The sequence below is a fragment of the Corapipo altera genome, unplaced genomic scaffold (assembly GCF_003945725.1).
Source record: "Corapipo altera isolate COAL_440 unplaced genomic scaffold, ASM394572v1 239, whole genome shotgun sequence".
In the NCBI taxonomy this organism is placed as follows: domain Eukaryota; kingdom Metazoa; phylum Chordata; class Aves; order Passeriformes; family Pipridae; genus Corapipo; species Corapipo altera.
This window is the reverse complement of record NW_020884938.1, coordinates 1,013,064-1,035,110: the sequence shown is the minus strand read 5'-3', so window position 1 is coordinate 1,035,110 and position 22,047 is coordinate 1,013,064. Positions and strand designations below refer to the sequence as shown.

At 45.2% G+C, this 22,047-nt stretch overlaps 1 protein-coding gene and 1 long non-coding RNA gene across 3 annotated transcripts in view; one reads left to right on the top strand and one right to left on the bottom strand.

Annotated features, from left to right (window-relative positions):
- PHF21B (PHD finger protein 21B) overlaps positions 1-22,047 on the bottom strand; it is a 146,285-nt gene that overhangs the window by 58,812 nt on the left and 65,426 nt on the right. Inside the window, exon 4 of one of the 2 annotated variants that reach the window (XM_027660833.1) lies at positions 342-680. The exons of the other annotated variant lie outside the window; for it this stretch is intronic. Coding sequence (XP_027516634.1) covers positions 342-680 — 339 coding nt within the window. The remainder of the gene's footprint in view (positions 1-341; positions 681-22,047) is intronic. 2 annotated transcript variants of the gene reach the window in all.
- On the top strand, positions 9,916-10,638 carry LOC113955402. The gene is made up of 3 exons (XR_003530528.1): positions 9,916-10,142; positions 10,237-10,341; positions 10,453-10,638. It is a non-coding gene; the product is annotated as an uncharacterized LOC113955402 (long non-coding RNA).

Below are 22,047 nucleotides of genomic sequence, written 5' to 3'. Positions count from 1 at the left end.
CCCGCATCCCGGGAGCTCTGGGAGGGAGAGGAAGGTCTCCCCCTGCCCTCGAAGGCCTTAGGATGGAAGGGCCAGTCTCCCCCGGCACCTCGAAGGAATTGGGATGGAGGGGGAAAGTCTCCCCGTGTCACTCCATCCCGGGGGCACCGGGAGGGAGGGGCGGGGGGAGACCTGCAGCACCTCCCTTGGCCCCGGAGCCCCCCCACATCCCCCGCCCAGCGGCCGCCCCCTCCCGCCCCCCGCAGCGCCGCCCCCCGCCCGCCCGGCCCCAATCCCTCCATCCCTCCATCCCTCCATCCCTCCCTCCCTCCCCGCCGGCCCCCCGCCCTTGCCGGCCGTACCTGAGCGCCGGAGCCGATGTCGGGGGCTCTTCGGGCGCCCCCCGCCCTGCCCGTGCCCTGCAGGTTGACGGGCGCGCTCTGCGGGGGCTCCGCGCCCATCGCTCCGTGCAGGGTGGCCGTGACCACGGCGATGGGCGCCCGGGCGGGCAGCGCGGGCACGGGCAGGCTGTGCCCGGCCAGGGGCAGGCTGTGCCCGGCCAGGGGCAGGCTGTGCCCGGCCAGGCTGTGCCCGGGGCTGCCGCCGGGGCTGCCGCCGCCGCCCGGAGCCTTCAGGAGCGCCGGGACCACGCCGGGCTTGGCGCTGCCGCTGGAGCCGCTGCCCACCAGCACCGCCAGCTTCTGCCGGGAGAGACACAAGGGACAGAGAGAGAGAGAGGGAGAGAGAGAGAGAGAATGAGAGAGAGAGAAGCGGCACCGTCACCGCAGGGCTGCACCGGACCCGGCCCCCCGCAGCACGGATATTTGGGGTTATTTCCCCTTGGCTTTGGTTGGTTTTACGGTTTTCCTCTCGGCAGGGGAAGGGCTGGGCTGGGCTGGGCTCCCCCTCGGCGCTCGGGGACTCGCGGGGGCACTCGGGGCTTCCAAACTGCTTCTTTTTCCCCTTTTGTTTTTTTTTTTTTTTTTTCCTTCGGTTTATACCCCAATCCTGGTATAAATGACCCTGGCATAGGTCTAGATTAATACCGCAGCTTCAATTAATAATAAGAGGCTTAGAGAATGTTATTTTCAACTTTCTCTTCCATTGGCCTGGGAACCCGCTCCACGTGCCCGCCGCACCCCGGCGCTTGGCGACTTCGTGTGTTCCCTCACCCTGACTGACTTTGGAGTCGGTTTGTTGCTTTCCCTTTAACTTTTTCTTTCTCTCACAAACTTCTACTATTTTTGGTGGATTTTTTTTACAACGCGATGGTATTAGTATTATAATTATTATCATTATTACTATTACTATTATTATTATCCTTCTCCAAGCTATCTTTTTTCCATAGCACCGTTTTAACTCGCAGTTCTCTGTTTTTCTTAACAGTTCTTCTTTTGCACTGCTGCAGAGTGGCTATTCTGTCATCTGTAATAGTAACACATTGATTTTGACCTTATTATATTATCTCACAGGAACCTGTATTTGAGATTTCTATAGGCACTGTGAAGTTGCCCTCTCATAAATGGCAGTGTCTGCATAAAATGCTCACTTTTGAAAAGGAAAAACTTTTATAAAGTTGTTGCACTTTAAATAATCTCAGGAGCTTTTCTTATTAATGCCATTTAAGTAAGTTAGTTATATGGGGGGGGGGGAGGTAATGCCAGTTCAAGCCTCTTTTGATACCTTTAATTATTAAACATCTCACTTTTACAAGAGTTGATATCTAAGGTACTTAATTCTGCAAATATTTCTGCCCCTGTTTAACTGACTGTACCTCTGGGCTCCAGTGCAATCATATCCAATGTACAGCCTTGGGAAACTGCTGTGCTCCCCTCTTAAAGTCAGCCAGAGTTTTGTTGTCCACTTTGCTTGTTTACAGTGCAGTGTATATATATGTATGTGTGTGTATATAAAGCTACAGACACAGTTAGTCCTTTCCAGAATCAAAGCTGAAAATCTTTCTTCTGAGCATAAAGTACGAGCCTTGTAATACAAAACTAACTGACTTCCAAGAAAATACATCCCTTCTTACCTTTAAACCCATTATACACTTAAAGGCTGTAAAGCCCTAGTGGACAAATATGTTTGCTCCAGGAACTGTGGTTCTGGTGTTTATATGAAACAGCAAGCAAGTGCTTTGCCAGAGACACTTGCTTCAGGTTTTCATAGACAGAAATTACATTTTTATGGAGGTCTTTTGCAGCCTGAATGATTCTGTGCTTCCGTGATTCTAATGCCAGCATTATTCTAGTAATTGTGATTTTGTGTAAATTGTTTTAAGCTTTGTCCATTTTTGCCTTTACCCTTTCATTCTCTGCTATCCTAACAGTCATCCCAAGGAAGCACGGGCAATGTTCTCCTTAGACTACACTGCTGTGTGTCATAAGTGTTTTGAAGATAAAAGAACTTTTCTCCGAGCACAGAAATACTGTCTGTTGGTTTAAAAGTGCTCGAGGGGAAGCTCAGGGATGTTTTATGTAGGTGGGAAAAGTTGCTTATGACAAAATTCCACAAAACTCTATTTCTCCGTTTTGTTGTAGCACAGTTTTCCACTGGTGTTCCTTGCACTTCTTCCACGCCCCAGTGGTGCTGTAGGTGCCAAACAGGATTGGGAGAGCTGGACACCACCTCTCCTGCTTTATGAAATACTCCCTTGCACGGCACCTAATTAACCACTGAACTGTACTGACTCCCTGTTTTCACATAAATTCCTAATATGGAATATCCTAGTGGCATTAGTGCAGCTTTATTTTGCTCTCAAGGCAGTTCAGCAACGGAAAACATCTAAGCAAATAAAACTTCCTGATCCCAAAAGACAGACAGTCCTTGGTAGCTCAGTGGAAAGCCCAAGTAAATTAAGTAGGAGCAGATTATGACTTCCCTGACAAAATGCAATAGCAACTAATTGCTTTTTGTCCTGTTTCAAAGGAGGGGATTGTACAGACAAAAGCAGAAATTGTATGAACAAAAAAAATCACTACTCAAACTACCCTCCATCCCATTCCCACTGTGAGTCAGTTTTGTGTGTCTTTGCATGTGATGAATTTAACATTTTCCTAATAGTCTGACAGTCCCGCCTGTTCACGTGGAATGCAACCAGGAGAGCTGAGGAAATAAGGGTTGCTGCTGCTTCCAGTCTAAGCTGGGATAAATATGAAATGCTTGTAAAACTGAACATTCATCTCCTAATGGGAAACTATCATTTTAATTCAGGTTTTGTGGCTTTTCTAGGCAAATACAGGGAAAACATTGTGTCCCTGGGACGGGCTCACAAGGACCAATCGGGCCACGTCTGTGACCTCCCCAGGGAACAATGTTGTGATAAATTTATTTAAATAACTGCAAATCTTAGAAACTAAATATGGAAGCATATACATGGGATCAGGTGCTCTAGATGGGCTTCCAAAAGAGAGTTACAGAAACTGTCTGTTCGGGGAAAAGCAGCCACAGCCTCTCTTCTGTGCCTCATTTATTAATTTTCTAAAATGTACCTGCCAAAACTTTAAAAATACCCCCCCACTTAATCAGATTATGTCAGTTAAGAGACAAGCTATGAGATGGTTTTTCTTTGTAACAACCATTTTTACTTTATAATGCTGAGAAGACGTTGATAAAGGGGTGTTGGCAGAAACAAAGATTATGATACGAGAGATTAAAAAAAAAAATCCTCAACAAAACCTGCATCTGCTGCATTCTATTTCTGCCAGATTAATTAAAAAGAATAGTCTTGGTTTTTAAAGAGAAAGAAAATCTGCATTTTGAGAGTCAGTCAGCATAACATATTCTCTGACACTTTTGGAATGATGAACAATAAGACACTAAGCAAGCTTTGGACACTGCAGCGGAAAACGTGCTGATACAATGGAAGAGCCAAAAGAGAGGTGGGGGGAAAAAGAAGGCAAAAAAAAAAAAATATTGGCTTTAAATGCTGGAAAGCAGGTCTCTGCTTCTCATCCTCAGCATAATAGCCCTCACAATACACCAATTTTGAAGCGGCGCCTTTTCAATAGCAACACAACTTTCATTTTCTCCGCAGGACGCCACAGGCAATCCCGAGTTTGGAATATGTATGCCGGTCACACGCAAACACACCACAACGTGCTGGAAAGCTGCCACTTGTTTATGACTTCCCAGCTTGTCCGTGGCACGGGCTCAACGTCTCAAAGCAGAGCTAATATTTTTTTCCATATGTATCAAAACACCTCTGGCCTTTCCGTTCATCTGTGTGTGCAAACCCCCTCCCCGTCCCCTCCCTCCCATCCAGCCCCGTGCTGGGAAGGTTTGCAGGTGACGAGGCAGCCGTGCAACAGTTTAAAGCCTCAAATTTGGTTACTCAAATGCTGCTTCTGCCATCACACAGCACAAATCATTCTGTTTGGGGAATAAAGAGACGGGAAGAGCAACGGGAGGAAGGATTTGCAGGCGGCTGTGCAATAGGACACACGCCGGCTCCGGCCAGGCTCCACACAGACAGCATCACCTCTGCTGTGAGGGTTTGGCTCCTTCATTTTCCCTCTGCTGCAGCACATCTCCCAGCCTTTACTGATCTGGTGTCAACTTGCCTTCACACATACAGCTCAAACAGGAACAGGGCCATACTCTGCAAGGGAGTTACTCCGGGCTCCTGGCTGCTCTCTGCCACGGCAGGGATTGAAAACAGGCACGTGCCTCTCACCAAACCTTCACATTTTCCCAGTAAAATATGGGACCTGTTTAAAAAGGACCTAAAATTCACTGCCCATCACATTTATATTTTAACACCTATGTGCTGTGATAGAGACTTCGGTCCATTAATCTTTCTAGTGTGACACCCTGACAAAGCAGTTTCCTTGTGAAAAACTGCAATTGTTTTCAGAGCAATATCAGTTCTTTTCCTCAGCCCCATGGCTATGAGAAAACATTTGGCATAACCCTGAGAGTTTATTTAGAATAACCCTGAGAGTTTATGTAGCTTGCAGAACACTGGCCATCCACTTTCAAACCAAAACGATGGCTTGTCAATTAATAATTTAACATTCAGCACTCATCTAAAGCCCTGCATGCAAACCAGCTGAACAGACTTCTCCAGCAATGAGGGCCATGGCCTCTGCTCATTTACTCACTTGTCACAATATTTAATATTCAGAGAGTGACAACAAACAAATGCAGTGCGGACAGGCTGTGGCACTCCAGCACAGTGTCTTAGGATTTTGATCCAGTCCTATGAATATCCACGTATTTCCCATATACACGGCTGAACCTGCCTGATCTGCACCTTGAGTCACGAGCCAACCACCTGCATGACTTTACACACTGAAACAGAAGCGAGCAGGGCTTCAGCTGAGCACACACCCACCCAGGGGCACCCCGACGAGTTCGGTGGGTGTTCAGGGAGGCAAAAGGCTCCACAGTCTGTGTTTTATCCCTGGGCTCCCATTAAAAAATGCTTCCTATTGCATACAGCCCTCGAGGAGACATTAAAGCAGGTTCTCGTAGGAACAAGGACGAAGACCACGCATGGAAAAGTTCTCTGCGCTGTTTCCAGAAACACCGGATTCGATGTAATGGTGTTCGAGACGTGCAGCCGAGGGGGAGGAGGAGGAGGAGAAGGAGGAGGAGCGTTTTAAGGAAGGCTGGGGCAGCTCCCCCTGCCAATCGCTCGGTAAATGACCTGTCAGTTTGATGCAAGCGCTCTCCCTGCGACGCCCAAGCCGGGGCTGGGGGCAGGGATGGGGAGAAAGGAGAGGAGGGAGGAGAAATTGTTCGACAGAAGTATTGTAATGACCCCCAGGGAGAGGTCACCGCGGCGCGGGGTGATGTGCGGTACCCGGGGGCAGGCAGCCTTCCTCCTCCTCCGCCTCCTCCTCCTTCTCCTCCCTAGTCCGGCTGCTCCTGTCCCCCTGCCCTTTCCTAAAGAAAGCCCCCAAAATCACGACTGATAAGCAAGGAGGTAGCGACTGCCCGACTAGGTAGGATTCGGGTGTTAGTTTTTGTCAGGAGGATTAAAAAAAAAAAGCTGAAGAAAATCTGGGACTCGACGGAAACAGCCCTTCCAGGGGAGGACTTTCTGCCAAAGGAGGCTGAGTGTGGAACACGGGCAGGGAGGTTTACGTGTGCTGAAGTACAATCTCAGCATCAGTATTTTTTTTTAAGGCTTCTTTTGTCTGTTGGTTTCTTCTCCTTTCTCTTTCTTTTTCTTTCCTTTTTTTTTTTTTTTGACAACTTCCTGCCTGCCTGTCATTAGAAGTAAGAATGTATTCCTTCGCCTCTATCAGATCTCAGTTAATTAGCCATCGCTGCAGCAGGCTTGAGGATTTAAATTCAAAGTGAAACTCATTCTAATCAAAACTGCAGCAAACTGGGGGTTTTGTTTGACTTTAACCTGAAAGTCAGTTATTGTATCACTGATGTACATACTGCATTACCAGCTGAGTGCTTTCAGCATCCCTCTATCAGTGTGAAATATTTAATCGGCACAAGGATCCAATCAGCACAGCAGAGGGGAATCTAGTGTGTGCATTAATTTACTTGCAGTTGAAAAGCAGTAAAGCAGGTCAGAAACATATAACCTTCTCCCTTCCCCCCCCTTCTCTTTCCCCTCCCAAACAAATACACAGCACATCAGAAGAGTTTTGGCGGCGGGGGAGGGATTGAAAGCTACCCGGTATGAATCCAGATTGGAGAGTCAGACAATAAATTAGTCGTTCCTGCCAAAGAATGACAAACACTGCCTGCAACAGAAGAGGGGAACAACGCACAACACCTCCACCCCAGCGTCCCCCCAGACATACCCCCCAAAATCCCCTCTCAAATTAATTGCAGTGGGTAATTGTTTGTTTTTCAATCTTTGACTCTTTTTAAGCTGGAAAGATGGCTGAATGATTTACCCCTTCTGGGTACGACATTAATTAGAAGGGAAGCAAATGCCAGGAAATATCGAAACAGTCTTTCTATTATAAAGTGCAACGGCTTTGGATTTTCTGACCAGCCACGTTCTCCGGGAAAGGCTTCCATTAGGATTACTGATACTAAAAATCTGGTTTAGAAGCATTCACGAACTCTTCCGCACATCAGCAATTTTATATATTGCAGTAGCACACTGCAGCACACAACAGCTAAACTTTTTCCGCTTCCAATTCTACCCTCGCGTTCCTCCAAAGACAATCGAGTTCCTCATCTCCTTGATACCCTAACGAGAATATCGACGTGCCATTTTCTTTCACGGGGGACGGTATACAACCTGAGTGTTACGGGAACAAACTTGTACCATCCCGCAGGCGAAACCATCGCGCAGAAACGCGAGGACGGGCAAGGATTAAAGTTAAACTCGCGGTGTGGCTGCTCTCCAGGACAGGGCAGCAAGGAAGAATTAGCAGATTTATGTAAAGTGACAATTTTCCGAACTGGTAAATACTCCAACAATGGTAACAGTGGGCTTAGAAATGCACATATTCACTCAAGTGCAATTAGCCTTTAATTTCTGAGCCCATTAAACAGCTTGCTGACTGCAAAACCCAATGCTTTCAACTGCATTGCTAACTGGCAATCCATCGTCAAAGCTCGGAATTAGCTGCTTAGTGACGTGTAAACAGCACTTTTAAACTAAAACGGAGTAGGGGGGAAAGAGGCCGATATTTAATGAGAAAAGTCAGATTGATATTATGGAACATTCTGGAAGTGCCTGTGCATCTTGGAGGAGAGGAGGAGGGGGAGCTAGGGTTGGGGTTTTTTTAATAACCTCACAAATAATCCCTCCTCCTTTCTCTCTCTCAAACCATGTCAATGATCAAGGAAATGAGAACAAGGCGCTTGATTCACAGCTGACTCTCTCTTCTTGTTACATCAGATCAAGAAGGAGCAGTGTAACAGGGGGGGCGATTTCTGCAGGGGAAACAATCTACAAGCTGGCATTTTGTCTCCTACTCCTATTAATTAGCCCACTTTTCTGCCAGAAACAGAGCTTTTAAAACTTGCAGCAGAGTTCCACGCGTGCCCACTCGCACATACGCTGCATATCTGCACCCGGGAAATTAAATAGATTGTGTGGGGGACAAACCCCTCCCAAAAAATCTTTATGGAAAGAGTAGCTGGTTTCCTATTTTGTTTGATGGATGGATCTCCATTCTCTCCCTTAATCTCAAGGAAAAAAAAATGCACAATAAACTGCTAATAGTAAGATGCAGCCCGTGCCAAAGCCCCCAGCAATGACAGCCCTCGGGTGGGGGGCACTGTGCCCTGGAGCAGGTCCGCACGGCTCTGAAATGCTTCTTTTAAACCCAAACTTCCCACAGAGGAAAACTTTGGCTTGCTCTCACTCCGAATAAAGCAGAAAGCACAGAGGCATCCCCCTCGGCAGGTCAGAGGAGGGTTTAAATGGCTCCCCGTTGTGTAACACGGGTTCTTACCCAGCCCCAAAGCCCGGGTCCTACTTGCCGCTACCAGCTCAAAATCTACATCCTTTTGCTGCTGCCAAATGCAGGGTTTGCCACGTCCCATGAATTCAGGAGGGCTGCATTCATCTGGCTTATTTGCTGGTGAAAAACAAAAACAACTGTCTACAAACAAACACAGGAACCCCCAACCCCCGGGTGAACACCACATAAACACTAACGCGCTTCTAATTTAAGTTTGGGGAAAACAAAGGCAGAGTGATTAAAGGCCAGGAACACGCAGCTCAGCATATGGAGCCCCAGTCAGCGCCCTAGAACAAGTTGAATGTTTCCATTGTGTGAAACTCATTCATTACAGCTACAAGATGCAGGGCAGACATTTGCATTTTTAGAGGGGCATCTTGTCATTTTTAGATAAATCACGGGATCCAGACCCTTTCTAACGGCATCAAAGCTCACACTGCTCGCTCTCCTGCCTCCCTTTGTTTCACTACTCTGCCTCACTGTTTTCTTTTGCTCTTCATGAACGTCGTTAAAGTTTGCATCCTGTGTGTCCGTGTGAACTCAGGGGCTTCTCACTTCTGCTTAAAAACGCACTGCTTCCTGTGACGAAGCAAAGGAAAAAAGATGCAACTGCATGCAATCAGAAAAAACAACAATAAATCAGACTAATTTATTGTCTCCAATTCCAACGGTGCCACCTCCTGATTCACGTTCCCTCCCCCCCATTCCTCCTACCAGCCCCAACCCCCGCCCCGACCTGATCATCATTCCTTTGATTTCTCTCCCTCCTTCACCCCGGCTTAAAATCAAATTTAGGAATGCACATCTTCCTTGGTGTGGCAGGAAGGACCAGCCCTGCAACAAACCAAACCAAATCCTTTCCCCCCCACACACACCTCTTTTCCCCAGCTAACACAGAATCCTCCTGAAATGAGCAAATGTAACTGTGAACAGATACAGGCTTCCCATGGGACCAAACCATCAGTTCCTCGGTATACACAGAAAGAAGAAAGAAGTTAAATGGTTGCATTTCCCCCAGGGGAAAGCAGAGCTTCAGTTGTGAAGTATTCCCATCAGAAATTCTGGATAAGTTGCTAAGAAAGGAAAAAAATCCCTGCTTCCTCTCCAGACCCGGTGTAGACATTTCCCCAGCAACTCCACATGTGCAGGTTTCACCCCAACAGCAGGAGTCTTTAGGATGACTGTGTTCCTCTGGAGTGATTGCTGCTTTCCAATGGCAGGCACGTTTCCACGGGAGTCATGGAACCTCTCCGAGCAAACTTTCAGTTTTCCGTCACTCCCAAGCACAGTTTTGGTGAAAGCAAACAAAGCAGAAGGGGAAATAAAAAGCCCAAAGTGAGTGCCTACGTCTGGACACCTCATTCCCAACCCAGGCTCTCGTGGACATCTGCCAAGGACAGCAGTGGCCGGCGGCACAGCCACCCCTGCACCCAGGGATCCTTCCTGCTCCTTTTGGCAAGGGGATGGCAGCACAGGAATGCAATGGAACCCAGGGTTTGGTCACAGAACCTGAACAGCCTGGTTAGTTCAGAGGGCAAAAGAGGAAGGCAACATTATGAACAGGTATTTTACAAAACCCATCTGGTATCAGCACCCTTTACTCATGAAGAACCCCGTGGCTTGACCAAGAGCAGGGTCCTTCCAGCCGAACTTCTGTGTCTGCTGCTGCCTAAGCACATCAGGGCTGAGGTGTGACCACAGCTGTCTTCCCAGATCTACAGAAATCCCTTAGCCTTAACTTCCCAATTTGATAATATCTCCCTCACCGAGGTATTGTGAAAACAAACTTGCCAGCATCCACTAAACGCTGTTTATTTGTCACTGAAGCCAAGTTAAATCACATGATTTTACCCCAATCCCGCAGGATTATGGCTGTCAAACCAAAGGTGGTGCAACATCTCCCTGTTTATCTAATCTTGCCTGGTGATATTTTCTCATGTCCTGCAAAGGAACCCTTGTGGAGAAGAAGGTGAGACTTTGCAGCTCCAAGTACTTTTTTGGGTCTGTGTGTGCAGGCCTGGCCACAGAAGGAACTAAGTGGAGGGCACACAGGTAATTACATCTACTCTCCTTTCCACAGGTTGCATAAAAAGCAATGTACAGAGCCAGAAATGTAGCAAAGCCCAGAGTCAAACAAACACACCACTGATAACTGCTTCTCTGGAAAGAGGTGCTACAAGTCTGAAGAAGAAAGGTGTTCAAAGAAGCTGGGAGGAATGGGAGAAGGGACACACAGAGGGCCAGCTTTCTCACAACAGCTGTCTTGGAGCTCCACTGACAGTGGGTAGAAGAGGACAACATCTGAGAGATTCTCCTCCTGCATCATAACATAAAACTACTTATTATAAATTATGGAGTGAGAATTATAAACAATTGTGCAGGTGCTTTGCAGAAGGAAATTAGAAGGATGAGCTGACAATGGACTTTCATCTCAAGACTCCCTACTTTTGAACACACATTGATATATAAAGGATGACAGTCTCCACGATTTTGTCTGTCCCTTCCCGGGATCTCAGAGCATCTCTGCAACATTCACAGAAATTCCCTCCAGAGGGAGCAACTCTGAGTGCTAAAACTGAGGTCAGAAACACACTCAGTGTATTGAGTCAGAGCTGGAAACTGAACCCTGACAGCACAAACACAAAACTTTAGTCATTCAAAGAGCACCTTCACTCCTCACTTCGTTTTTCCTTCAGTGGCACCACTTCATTTGCCCTGTGGGGTATCCCAAACAGAAATGGGAATAGTCCCAGTGCCCTGTTTATCCAGCTGAAGGCACAGGCAGATGAGCTTGGCTGCCACAGCACTGGGGAGGGGGGCAGGTTTCTGCCTTTCCAGAAGGGACTGTTCCAAGAGGTAGATTATCAAACAATGTCCAATCAAAAACACAAGGTGATGTTCAAAACCTGGCTGAATGAAGAGCCCCTGACAAAATATCCCCTCTTACAGAAGTAGGGGATACTGAAAAGTAGGAACTCCAAGCCCTCTGTCATGTGCTCAGAGCACTCTTCAATGCTTTACTTCTGTATGGGGACATATAATGGCCTAGTTCCTCCAGGGACATGGGTGGTCTAGGCAGATAAAAAAATTAACCTCCCCTCCCTAATCCCCCCCAGTCTGACAAAGAATGCTCTGTGAGTGTGCACATGTGAAAAATCAACAGCCAACTTAGACAGAGTGAGAATCCCAAGTAATACCACTCGACTAGGTACAGATAATTGATCAGTCATAACAAGAGAGGGATACAGCATGTAATATTTTTCTTTTAATGAGACTTCAGAGAATGCATGAAAAAAAAAACTATTTAGAATGACTGAACTGTACAAATATATTAGCAGATGTTGAAAATATTGTGTGAATTTAAGAAACAAGGGAATGATATGCTTTCACCGTAACTTAATGGAATTGCAAATGATAAGATAATGCTTAGAGGGAAAGAAAGGTACACAGCAGCAGTGTTGGGAAAGAAGATTAAAAAGAGACAAAAGAGCTGTTAATGAAGCACTGTGTAGATCCTTGAAACTAAGATACTACACAACCATTATTCCAGAGGCCAAAGAGAGAGTAACGAGCAATAAATAATGCAGATCATGCCAATGGCAGTAAATAAAATGGAACTTAGAATAGAGAAAGAAGGGACTGGGCCCACTTCAAAACAACAGCAGGAGAGGAACACAATGGCTAAGGAAAAAGCAAGGACACACTGCACAGCAACTCTGCCTCTGCCTTCACACATCAAGATGGAGATGATTATACAACACACAGAAAAAATGGGGATTATCTGCAAAATTTAGCCCCTAATCTGCAGTCGTGTCTGAACTAATTTCTGACAGGAGAAAGAGAACATTTTGTATGTTGTTTCCTGCTATGGTGGTGAAAAGCACTTGGATACCCCAGTCATGGATGCTCTGTAGGGAGCTGCAGAGTGACAGATCTGGGCACGTAGAGAAAGGGTTCAAGGGCACAAAAGAAAGGCAGGAAGAGACTGAGAGAAGCTGCAGTAAACTTTCCCCACAACTTTGTTGCATTTAAGGATCAGAATAAACATTTCCCATTGAGTGCAAAACATCACAGGCACTTAATACCAACTCCACACCTCCATCAAGCAGCTCCTTTGCCTGGAACTTTTATCCCCAGCCCACAGCTTCTCTTCTGATCAAAGCCATTTTGCAAAGAAGCTGAGTACAAAACCTGGCAGGGTGGTCAGTGAGAACTGATGCTCTGGCTCTCCAGTTCTCCAGCACACCTAATTTTTTTTACCTTTCTATTTAGGCCATTTCCACCTTTCCTTCTGCAAGAGTGGAGCACAAGGCAAGGAGATTGGTGGCAGGTTTGTGCAGCAGCCCCCAGAGATTTGAGTTCAAATAGAGAAGAAAAGGGAAGTCCTTGTTCTAGTTCCCATGTTCCAAAATCACCTGGGGTGTAGCCCCCACCCCAGAATAAGTTTGGGCTGCAGTTGTGTGAACTGCAAAAGCATGATGGAGAAAAAGAACAGGCCAGATAAGGGGCAAAACGATGCTTAGCTCATTCCAGGGGATTCCAGCTGAGCAGGAGGTGAGGATGTTAACAACACTCAATGTGGAAGAAGCAGCTCTCTGCACAGCTTCTCTGTAGACACTGTGACTGCAGCCAGCCCTGCATCATTTTATTCCTGCTTTCCACCTGCTTTTTGTCCTTTTTTTTCTAAAGGACTAAAGCCTTTAAAAGGAACCGTAGAAAAATAAGATAAAGCCTAATAATGATGGCCTTCTCCAGGAGGTGAGGGGAATAGGCCATGTTGTACCAAACATGGCACACCAATATAAACTCAGTTCTTCCAAGGGAAAACCGTCTCCTGGTCTCAGGATCCTCCTCCTGTGACACCCCAGCTGATGTGACTGTACCAGCTTTCAGACAGCTGTGCAATAAACCAGTAGCTCCACTAACCAAATCTAAAACCAGCTGTGCAATAAACCAGTAGCCCTGCTAATTAAAGCTAACCTGGCAAAGGAAAATAATCTAGTTTTTAATGAGATCAGTTGCCCACCTCAGATCACACCCTCGCTGTAGAAACAACTGGTCCAGTGTGGTAGGAGGAGGGACAGGGGAGGGAGAGGGAAGGAGGAGGGAAAAGCACCATTCCAGGAGAGTGCTGGTGTTGGGGCAGCCATGGGCTCAGCCTTGGCAACTTCACAAGAAACTGTGAGGAAAACGGGCAAGAGAAAAGAAGAGATTAAAGAGTAAAAGAAAGAACCAGAAGATATGCAGGAGCCCATCAGGACAATGCACCTCCTCAGCCAAAGGAACCAAGCACAAAGCCACTGTGCCTCTCGGTGCAAGGCCAACAAGTTTAATAATGCTCCTTCCAGCAGTAATCAACACTCATTTGCTTCAGCTGGGGAACTGAAGAAAAGCAGCCTGTGTGACCACTGCCTACAACACAACCTCTGATAACGTGCAGACTCAGCAGAGAGGCTAAAGACTGCATGGACACAATGAATAAATTACCCTCTCAACCCTCAGAGGATTATAGGTCTCTGTCAAGTCATTTAGATCTAAAATCTGACCTGTCTTAAAGCATTTATAGCTTGTCAGGGAATACGTTCTGTATATTCAACAGCCATTTCTAGGAAAATAAATCTCTATATTATAAAAATTATGACACTGTTAAAGTTAATAATTCTAATAACAATTCCTACCTAGAGACAACCTTCACCAAAAGAGCTTATGCACTACAAGTTCACACCTCAGCTTAATATACACTAACTTCCCCAAGTAGACACAGCCACCTACAAGACACTGCTCCCAGTCTTATGCTGACATGATGAATAAGAAATAAATCACAGGAACAGGAGCCATCAAAAAAACAACTCAGCAGTAATTATGAAAAAAAAGTCAGTCAAATGCAGAGGGAGAGAGCAGGCAAGGGGGAAACTGGACATTGAGGGACAGGCATTCAAAACTTCGGGGGGGTTTTGCCAGCATTCTTTCCAGGAACCAAAAGCAGGCTGGGCTGGAATGCAGTGCTGTGCTGAAGGCAGGTGCATTCGGGTTTGTTAACTAAAAGTTTCAGGAAGAAGTAAGTACAGCATCAGAAGTGCTTTCTTAATGTGCAGGTGGACAAAGTGGCAGGAGACAGAGGCTGCTGAACTCAGCAGTAGCTAAATCTACACATGGGCAAAGCAACCTGCAAACAAAAATTTTTCCAAGCTGGAAAGCAAGTGGAGCTCCTGGTATTTTAGCAGTGAGCACAACTGCATCTCCTGCTACTCATCACATCAGCATCACCCACTAATATCGCTGCACTTCAGGGCTTGTCAGCATTTCCACTCCAAAACTCCACACAGTAGAAGTTTATTAGTTGATTGTTTATCTGGGGAGGGTGTGGATGAATGGAAGATGGTGCATATGTTGAAAGAGGGCACATATGTTCTCAGCTGAGACATTTGTGTTGGGTTTTGGTTTTTAATGTGCTCCAAGACACGTGAGCAATTTCCTAAGAGAGTTTGCCAGTTAACACACAGTCTGTGAGTATAATAGGACTTGCAGTGCCACCCATGCATAAGCTGCAGAAAACAGGGCAAGTCTAGTCTGGAATGAGTGGAATACAGGGGGAAAAGTGTGGCTTCAGAGCAGCCAGTGCAGTCCTTATGCTGTCCTAAGAGCAACTCTAGGTTTGAGGAAAACAAAGCCAACTGTTTTGGACTGGCACATGTACACATCCAGACAAGCCCTGCTGCCCTTATTACACAAAGGGGAGATGAGGTGCCCACTCTCAGAGCAAGACAATCCCCCTGGGGGGACCCTGCAGCCCCACACTTTCTCTGGGAACATCCTACTGGTGCTTTACATGGAGATAAACAAGCACCTCAGAGGGAAAAATCACCCCACGTGATCAGTGAACTCTCCTCTGATCTCTGTCACTGCCACTGGGCTTCTCAATTAAATATCCCTGTTAGGTGATGAAATTTGGAGAATTCTAGCCCAGAAAATTAAACAGTGGAATGTTTAGTCATGCAAATGCAAATGCACTGTTCTTTATCTCGGGGGACGTGTTCGCATGAAATTGGGATATTTCAGTGAGATATTCAGAGATTTTAGGACAGTGGGAGGACAGTGGTGAGCGAGCTGTGGGAATTTTGTTCCCCAACCACGAATCAGACTCACCTTGCCTTAGCCCAAGCCTTTATGCCTTAGAGCTTGAACATCTCCTGATGTTCAGAGGAAACTCCTGAATAGCTGCTGTTAGCATTTAATTTGGCTTCAAACACGTTCTGCCTTTTCTGAGAGCAGCTTTGGCTGGGAGGGTGGCTGATGCTGTTAAGACTGCTCATGCTGAGCAATGAAGCTTGGATGTGACCTTATCAACAAGGATTTTTACAACTATGCAGGAGACAGAGCAAAATGATCTGGACAAACTCGGTGTCCTGGCCAAGAGCACGAGAACAAACAAAAATTGACTCATGGCAACAAAAATCTGCCCTCACATCATCGTGACTAAACTATAATTAGACACCTCCATTTTTTTTTTAATCTCTCGTGATTCTTTTTAAGGGCTGAAAATATGAGAGAGGATTTCTCAAAATTTCATACAGAAGTATTTTTAAAGTGACTTTGAAACCCTTTTCACGTTGAAGCAGAAAAAAAAGTTCTCAAAATGCCTGGTTTCTCTCAACTGGCCAATAACTGATAGGCAGGGAGCTGTAGCTTTGGGCCTGGTACAGTAAGGAAAGGCAAGGAACCTTTAAGACAATCACTATAACATTGGTTTCCATCTCCTGGGCTGCCACAGAGTGCTGGGGACATGACCACAGGCACAGTTAAATGTTTTAAGGCAACTTTAGGATTGTTTGAGTAATTCTCACATAGAAATCAGAAAACCTAAGTCAGGAATTCTTGCATGAAGTTTACGTTTTCTTCCCAGAAGCCACTCTGAAACCAAAGTCAAACCTCAATTTAAGTATCTCAAGTAATAGCATTTACTATTTTACTAGGTTAATGACTTTCAATCTTGAAAATCCTCATCTTATTTCCAGCTTTAGCTTCTAGCTACTTATGCCTTTTTCCCGGCTACTCAGATGTTCCTTTCCTGGAAGACAGGGATGACGATTCTGTTTTCCCCCGTGAGGACACCCACACCCACAGAGGACACTGAGGAAGAAGATAAGAGAGCACTTTTGACAGCCTCAGCTTATGTCTGGGGCCAAATCAGCTTGTCATATTCCTGGGAAATTCAATGCTTGTTCTATTGATCCCTGAACCGAGCTCAAAACTAGGACAAAAATGAACAGGGCCAGAGGACCCATCACAAAGTTGTATTTTTCCTTCAGAATTTTGTGCACCGAAGCCAAATTATCTTGATTCAGGTCAGGAGATTTTCCCAGAAGAGAGCTGCCTTACATAAAATTAATGCATTATACTAACTAATCGTGTGTAAATAAAACCCATTTGAGTTACACTACATTTATATTCAAAGAACAGTTATTTCTAATAAAGAGCTGAGCAGAGGAAAGCTCACCTGTGGCACTGTGTTAAACATCCAGTAAGATGCACTGCTCTGGTAAAATAGCTTTAAAAACTCTTTTATGACTGGTTTTGCTTTTAAACTTGCTAAGGTGATAGTGATAGGTAGGAGTAAGTTAAAAGAGCATGAGCCTTTCAGCCAGGTACCTGTAACATCACATCACATCTGCAGGCACTGAAGATTCAGCAGTGCACTGACAGACCTGGGTTGGGATGAACTGAGTTCCCATCCAAGCAAAGACCCAGGAGTGGCACTAGGACAGCTGAAGGGAAGAAAACCCAACACATTTCTAGCCATAGACCCTCAGGCTCCAAAGGGTGATCCAGCTCACCCAGCCTGACATCTCACAGCACACCACTAAGGATTCAACCCATGAGAGACCCATAACTTATTCTCAGGTAAAGCCTGACCTCCCAGAGAAGGCATCCTGCCCTGAGAGGAGGCTCTCATGAAACAGCAAATTCCCTGTTTCCTTTGGCCATCCCTTCAAGCAGTTAAATCTCCTTCCCTCCCCCTTAAAGCCTTCAGCCCAGTCTCTGACTGGAATTGCTCAGGAGTTTGCCCTGCAGTGGTTGCTGGGTTTGTGAGAGCCTCTGGTATGGCCAGAATTCCTGATGGGTGCCTTGTTGCTCCAGGATTTCTGTATTTTAATCAGCCTCAGGGAGCTGAGGAGGGCTGAGTGTGCAGGAGCATGTGGCATTCATGTGCAGTGCAGTGTGTGATCCAGGCTTTTGCCTTTCCAGCTCTCAGCCATTCACATCCTGGCAACATCTCTCTTTTAAGTCCCCAAATACCCCCAGCCCAACAAAGAACAAATACCAGCTTCTCTGAAGCTACAGCAGAGAGAAAATGGCAGCTAAAAAAATGCATGAGGCCAACTTCAAAGTTGTTGAATTTGGTGCTCGGGCTTTGAAAAACCTGTCATTTGGGAGGGAGGGTGGGAGGCTGCTCTTTCCCCCTCCTTTCATTAAACGGCTCTTCAGAACTTGGGAGAGCTACAGCTCTCATTATGCATTCCTCCTTCTGGAAATAAATACTTGTGTGGGTTGTCACATTAGTCAGTAGATAGATGTCAAAAACAAATTACAGCCTGGCGTGGAGCCATGCATTGTGTGTGTGTGTGTGTGTGTGTTACAACGGAGTGCCTGCGATTAAGAAGGTGGTTGGCTCCCCGTGTCAGAGGGTGGAGACTTTTCCAGGAGCAGGAATCTTATAATGAGGGACTTTCTAAAGAAGGAACAGAGAGAATCACGATCTCGTTTCATTCCTTTCCCCACAAGGAGATATTACACAAACTCCCCATATGGCTCATTGCTACACAGAGAAATCCTACTCCTTCAGCGCTCCTTCCAGCTCTGTGAAGTCAAAAACAAGCTAAGCAGTCCCACAGCTCACTTCAGCCTTTAAATAAGCTGGGGCTCTCCAGAGGGATGGGAACCGAAAACTTTTTTGTCCTTTCAAGGTCTGGAGAATTTTCCCCCACCCTTTTCTCTCTCTCATTTTACACGTTTCAGTCAGTTATGATGCCCAGATCAAACTCTCTTTAAAAAAATAGCAAGATTTTAAAAACACATCCAGTGTCCAACCCTCAGTCTGAACCACTAGTTTTTTCCATCTGAGAGATCAGCATCCTGGATTATTCCCAAACTGGCCCTCTGCAGAAGAGGTGGGCCTCACTGCACATTCCTGCCCCCACGTTTTGCATGTGAGAAAACACGAGCCAGGGAAGTTCTTCAACAAATAATCAAAATTCTGCCCTAACCTGGATAAACAGAGGATTGCTTTTGAGAACCTAAAGGCAGAGGAGACTAAGTTGCATAATTAGATTATCTGATGAGAATACTTCAGTGAATAAAAGGAGTTGTTTCAGTGACTCCTGGAACAGCTTGAAGACCTGTTGTTGCTGTGACAGGCCGTAACTCTGGAATTCTACTGGAAACTGCAGTGTGGGACCCACAGCTGAGAGAGATGAGAGAGAAATTCACTGCCTGCCCTCCACTTCAGCAGAAACTAAAGTCTCCAATCTTGAAATACCTTTATATTGGTTGTCTCTAACCTTAAGATACCTTTAGACACCACAGTGTGAAGGCTACACACTGTTTTTAGCTGGACAGCACCAGTAAAGTCATTGTTCAAATATTTCTGAACCAGGCCACTGCTAGTGAATGCAAATGGACAAAATTTAAAAACAAAACAAACCAAATCAGCCCCCCCCCAATTTTGTACAATTTCATTTTCATTCAGAATATTGACAAAAGTAATGCATTCAAATGCTGTATCTCCAACTAATCACAGAAACAATTTAAAAATATGAGCCTTTTAAAAAGCAACAAATTTTAAGTGTTTCCCTCCCTCCCTTACTAATTTATTCTATAGGAGTGGTGGTGTTAAACTTTCAGAAATAATCACTAGAAATTCGATTATTTATACAAATTAAAGTGGAGAATTTATGCAATCACGTGATTCCAGCAGCTGGGGCTTTAAAAATCAAGTCAAGCATTGTGTGACACACAATATCCCTGCTAGAGTTGGCAGTGCTCCGTTTATATGCTGTAAACTCAAACTGGACAATGAAAATAAATTTTCCAGCAGCATTTTATCTTATGCTGCTGTTCAGAGCTTGTATTTCAGTCCTTATTCATTCTTGGTGAGTCACAAGCTTTTCAAGCTTTCGGATTTCACCCCTCTAACATTTGTGTATCAAACCTGACCAGGGCTTCAATTCCTGTAAGCAGTGACAGGGCACAAATGTTCCTCTGAATCATCAGCACCACACACACGTTTGAAGGACTGTGCACGAGGCTTAAGGACTGGGCATAAATGTGAATATTCAGGTGAATTAAGCACAATGAAGCCAATTTTGCACCCCCTAAGGATCAATACTCTTAACACTACTCATGATTTTATGCCTGGCAATGTTTGTCAGCTTATGACAAGGACACCATGTTCTGGGTTCACATCAATGGGATCTTCAGTTCCAAAGTCCTGAGTGCTTTTGTGAGCCTGGGCCCAAGTTTTCTCTTAGTGCTTAACACACAGAATTAGTGCTATTATAAAATACTCATATCATTTGATTAAAAAAGCCCCTCTGTTTGAATCAGCTCTTTGCTGTGAGACCCCCCCAGCACTGCCCCAGGGGTAACACAGGGGTAAGCAGTTCACTTGAGGAAGGGTTGTTTGTTTGAACAAAACTGCAACAAGGAAAGAAAACAGAGGCAGTAATGACCTTTTGTTTACAGAGATATAATATTGCCAGATTTGATGCTTTACAGGATTTTGCTAACTGCAGCAAAGCTCAGAAAGAGTACAAAGCAGTTTTTAAAACTCCTCTCCACAAAAACAACAATAAACCCCCAGGTAACATCCACGACAGGGAACCTGGAGCCAACAGGCAAGGAAGTGTTGGGTTTGTTCCTGTTATTTTATTTTTATTGCTGGCACCAGCACATACAAACACACATTTCATAAATGCCCTTGGCTGCACCCATGTAGGTCTTTCTGTCTTAATGATTGGTCTCTAACGAAATATTTGAAGGCACTGGGCTGTCTCACAGAACACTTCACACATAAATGCAAATCACAAAAGAAATATGAGTGCTGTCTTTCAGGCAGCTGCAAGTCACTGTACAGTCTCCTATGGTTTGGTTTGATTTTTGGTTTGGTTTGGTTCGTGGGGTTTTTTTAAAGAGCAGTTAATTGTGACTGCTTACAGTGCACTGGCAATGATTTCCCAGCTCTCCCTTTTCTCCTTTCAAAGGCTCTAGACCAAATTTATCAATATGCTTAAATTGTGTGAGCAAACTAGTGACTTTTAGCACTCTGAAACTTGTCCCTTCAGAGGAGTAGAACTGCAGGAATCTTTTCTAAGGTATCTTTCAACCACTGGGACAACTACTGGGACTGAAGTGCTCCTGTCACAGAATCAGTAAGGCTGGAAAAGACCTCTAAGATCATTGTTATGTCTGAACAGCAAACAAGATTTGGGGATTTGGGAGACAGTGAATCAGATTACACCTCTCACCACATCTTATCTGAAAAGGTATCTGGATGCTGGAATCAGGGTGGAGGAGTGAATGCCTCTCTATATCAGGTTTAATAATACTTTGGGTTCTAGATTTTCCTTCTCAGCTTTGCATGCACCAGAAATAACTTAAGTTCCTGCGCTACAAAATCAGGGAAAGTACCTTCACCTCTGTTGGGAACCCTCCAAGCACTGTTCCCAAGGGAGCAGCTACAATGCTGAACAGCCACTCTCAGTGCACAAGACCCAGGATTTATCAGAAGTGCTGAATCAGTCAATAAACAGCACACAGCTCTTTTGTTTTGGGTGACAGGTTCTCAACACTTTTCAGAAAAAGCTGCACTAGTGTACATAAAACAAATTAAAGCAGAGTGGATGTTCTAGATAGTCCAGTTTCTGCTCTGTGGATCTGCTGAGATGATTTGTCTGACTTCCAACTGTGGTCCTAATTCTGAAAACTTGGCAGGGAAGGCCAGACATCAGGAGGAGCATCTCACATTACTAAATATGTCAAATGAGGACAGAGAGTGGAGCTGAAAAATAATAAGCTCAGCAAGGCCAATCTAAAGGTGTGTCTTTATCTTTGAGGGCTTATCCATTTAACAGGAGATTGGGCTGTTTGGTTATCTTGCCCAGCACAGAGCCACAGCTCTGCTCCAGGGAACTGTGCTGGAACAGATTCTCCAGAGAATCTGCCTGTGTTTCATCCCTGTGCACAGCTGAAGTGCTTTTTCATTTGCCTCTGTCTTTCACTGAGGCCATCTTGGTTTGTATTAACAATTTGAGCGTGGTGAGGGTTTTTTCAGCTCTTTTTCTTCATTTACCAAACCATTCGGGTTTTAACTTTCTAAATTTCATATTACCTAACAGGCACTTTATCTGTTTTTTTAAAGTTGCATACTAGGAGAAAAACTACAGATCCCAGTTTGTGAATATCTAGATAAAAAAGATTCTTCAGTGCTAAAAAAAAAAAAAAAAAAAAAGGTTAAGGTGAAAGACAAATTTAAAAGAAACTCAAGAAAAACCTGCAGACCATTTCTATTCCAAATGTAAGTGTTGCAAGGAGGAAAGAGAAGATAAACAACATATTTATAGTAATGTAACAGTATGGTATCTACACTCTCTACTTCTCCCTTTTTCAACTCTCCCAC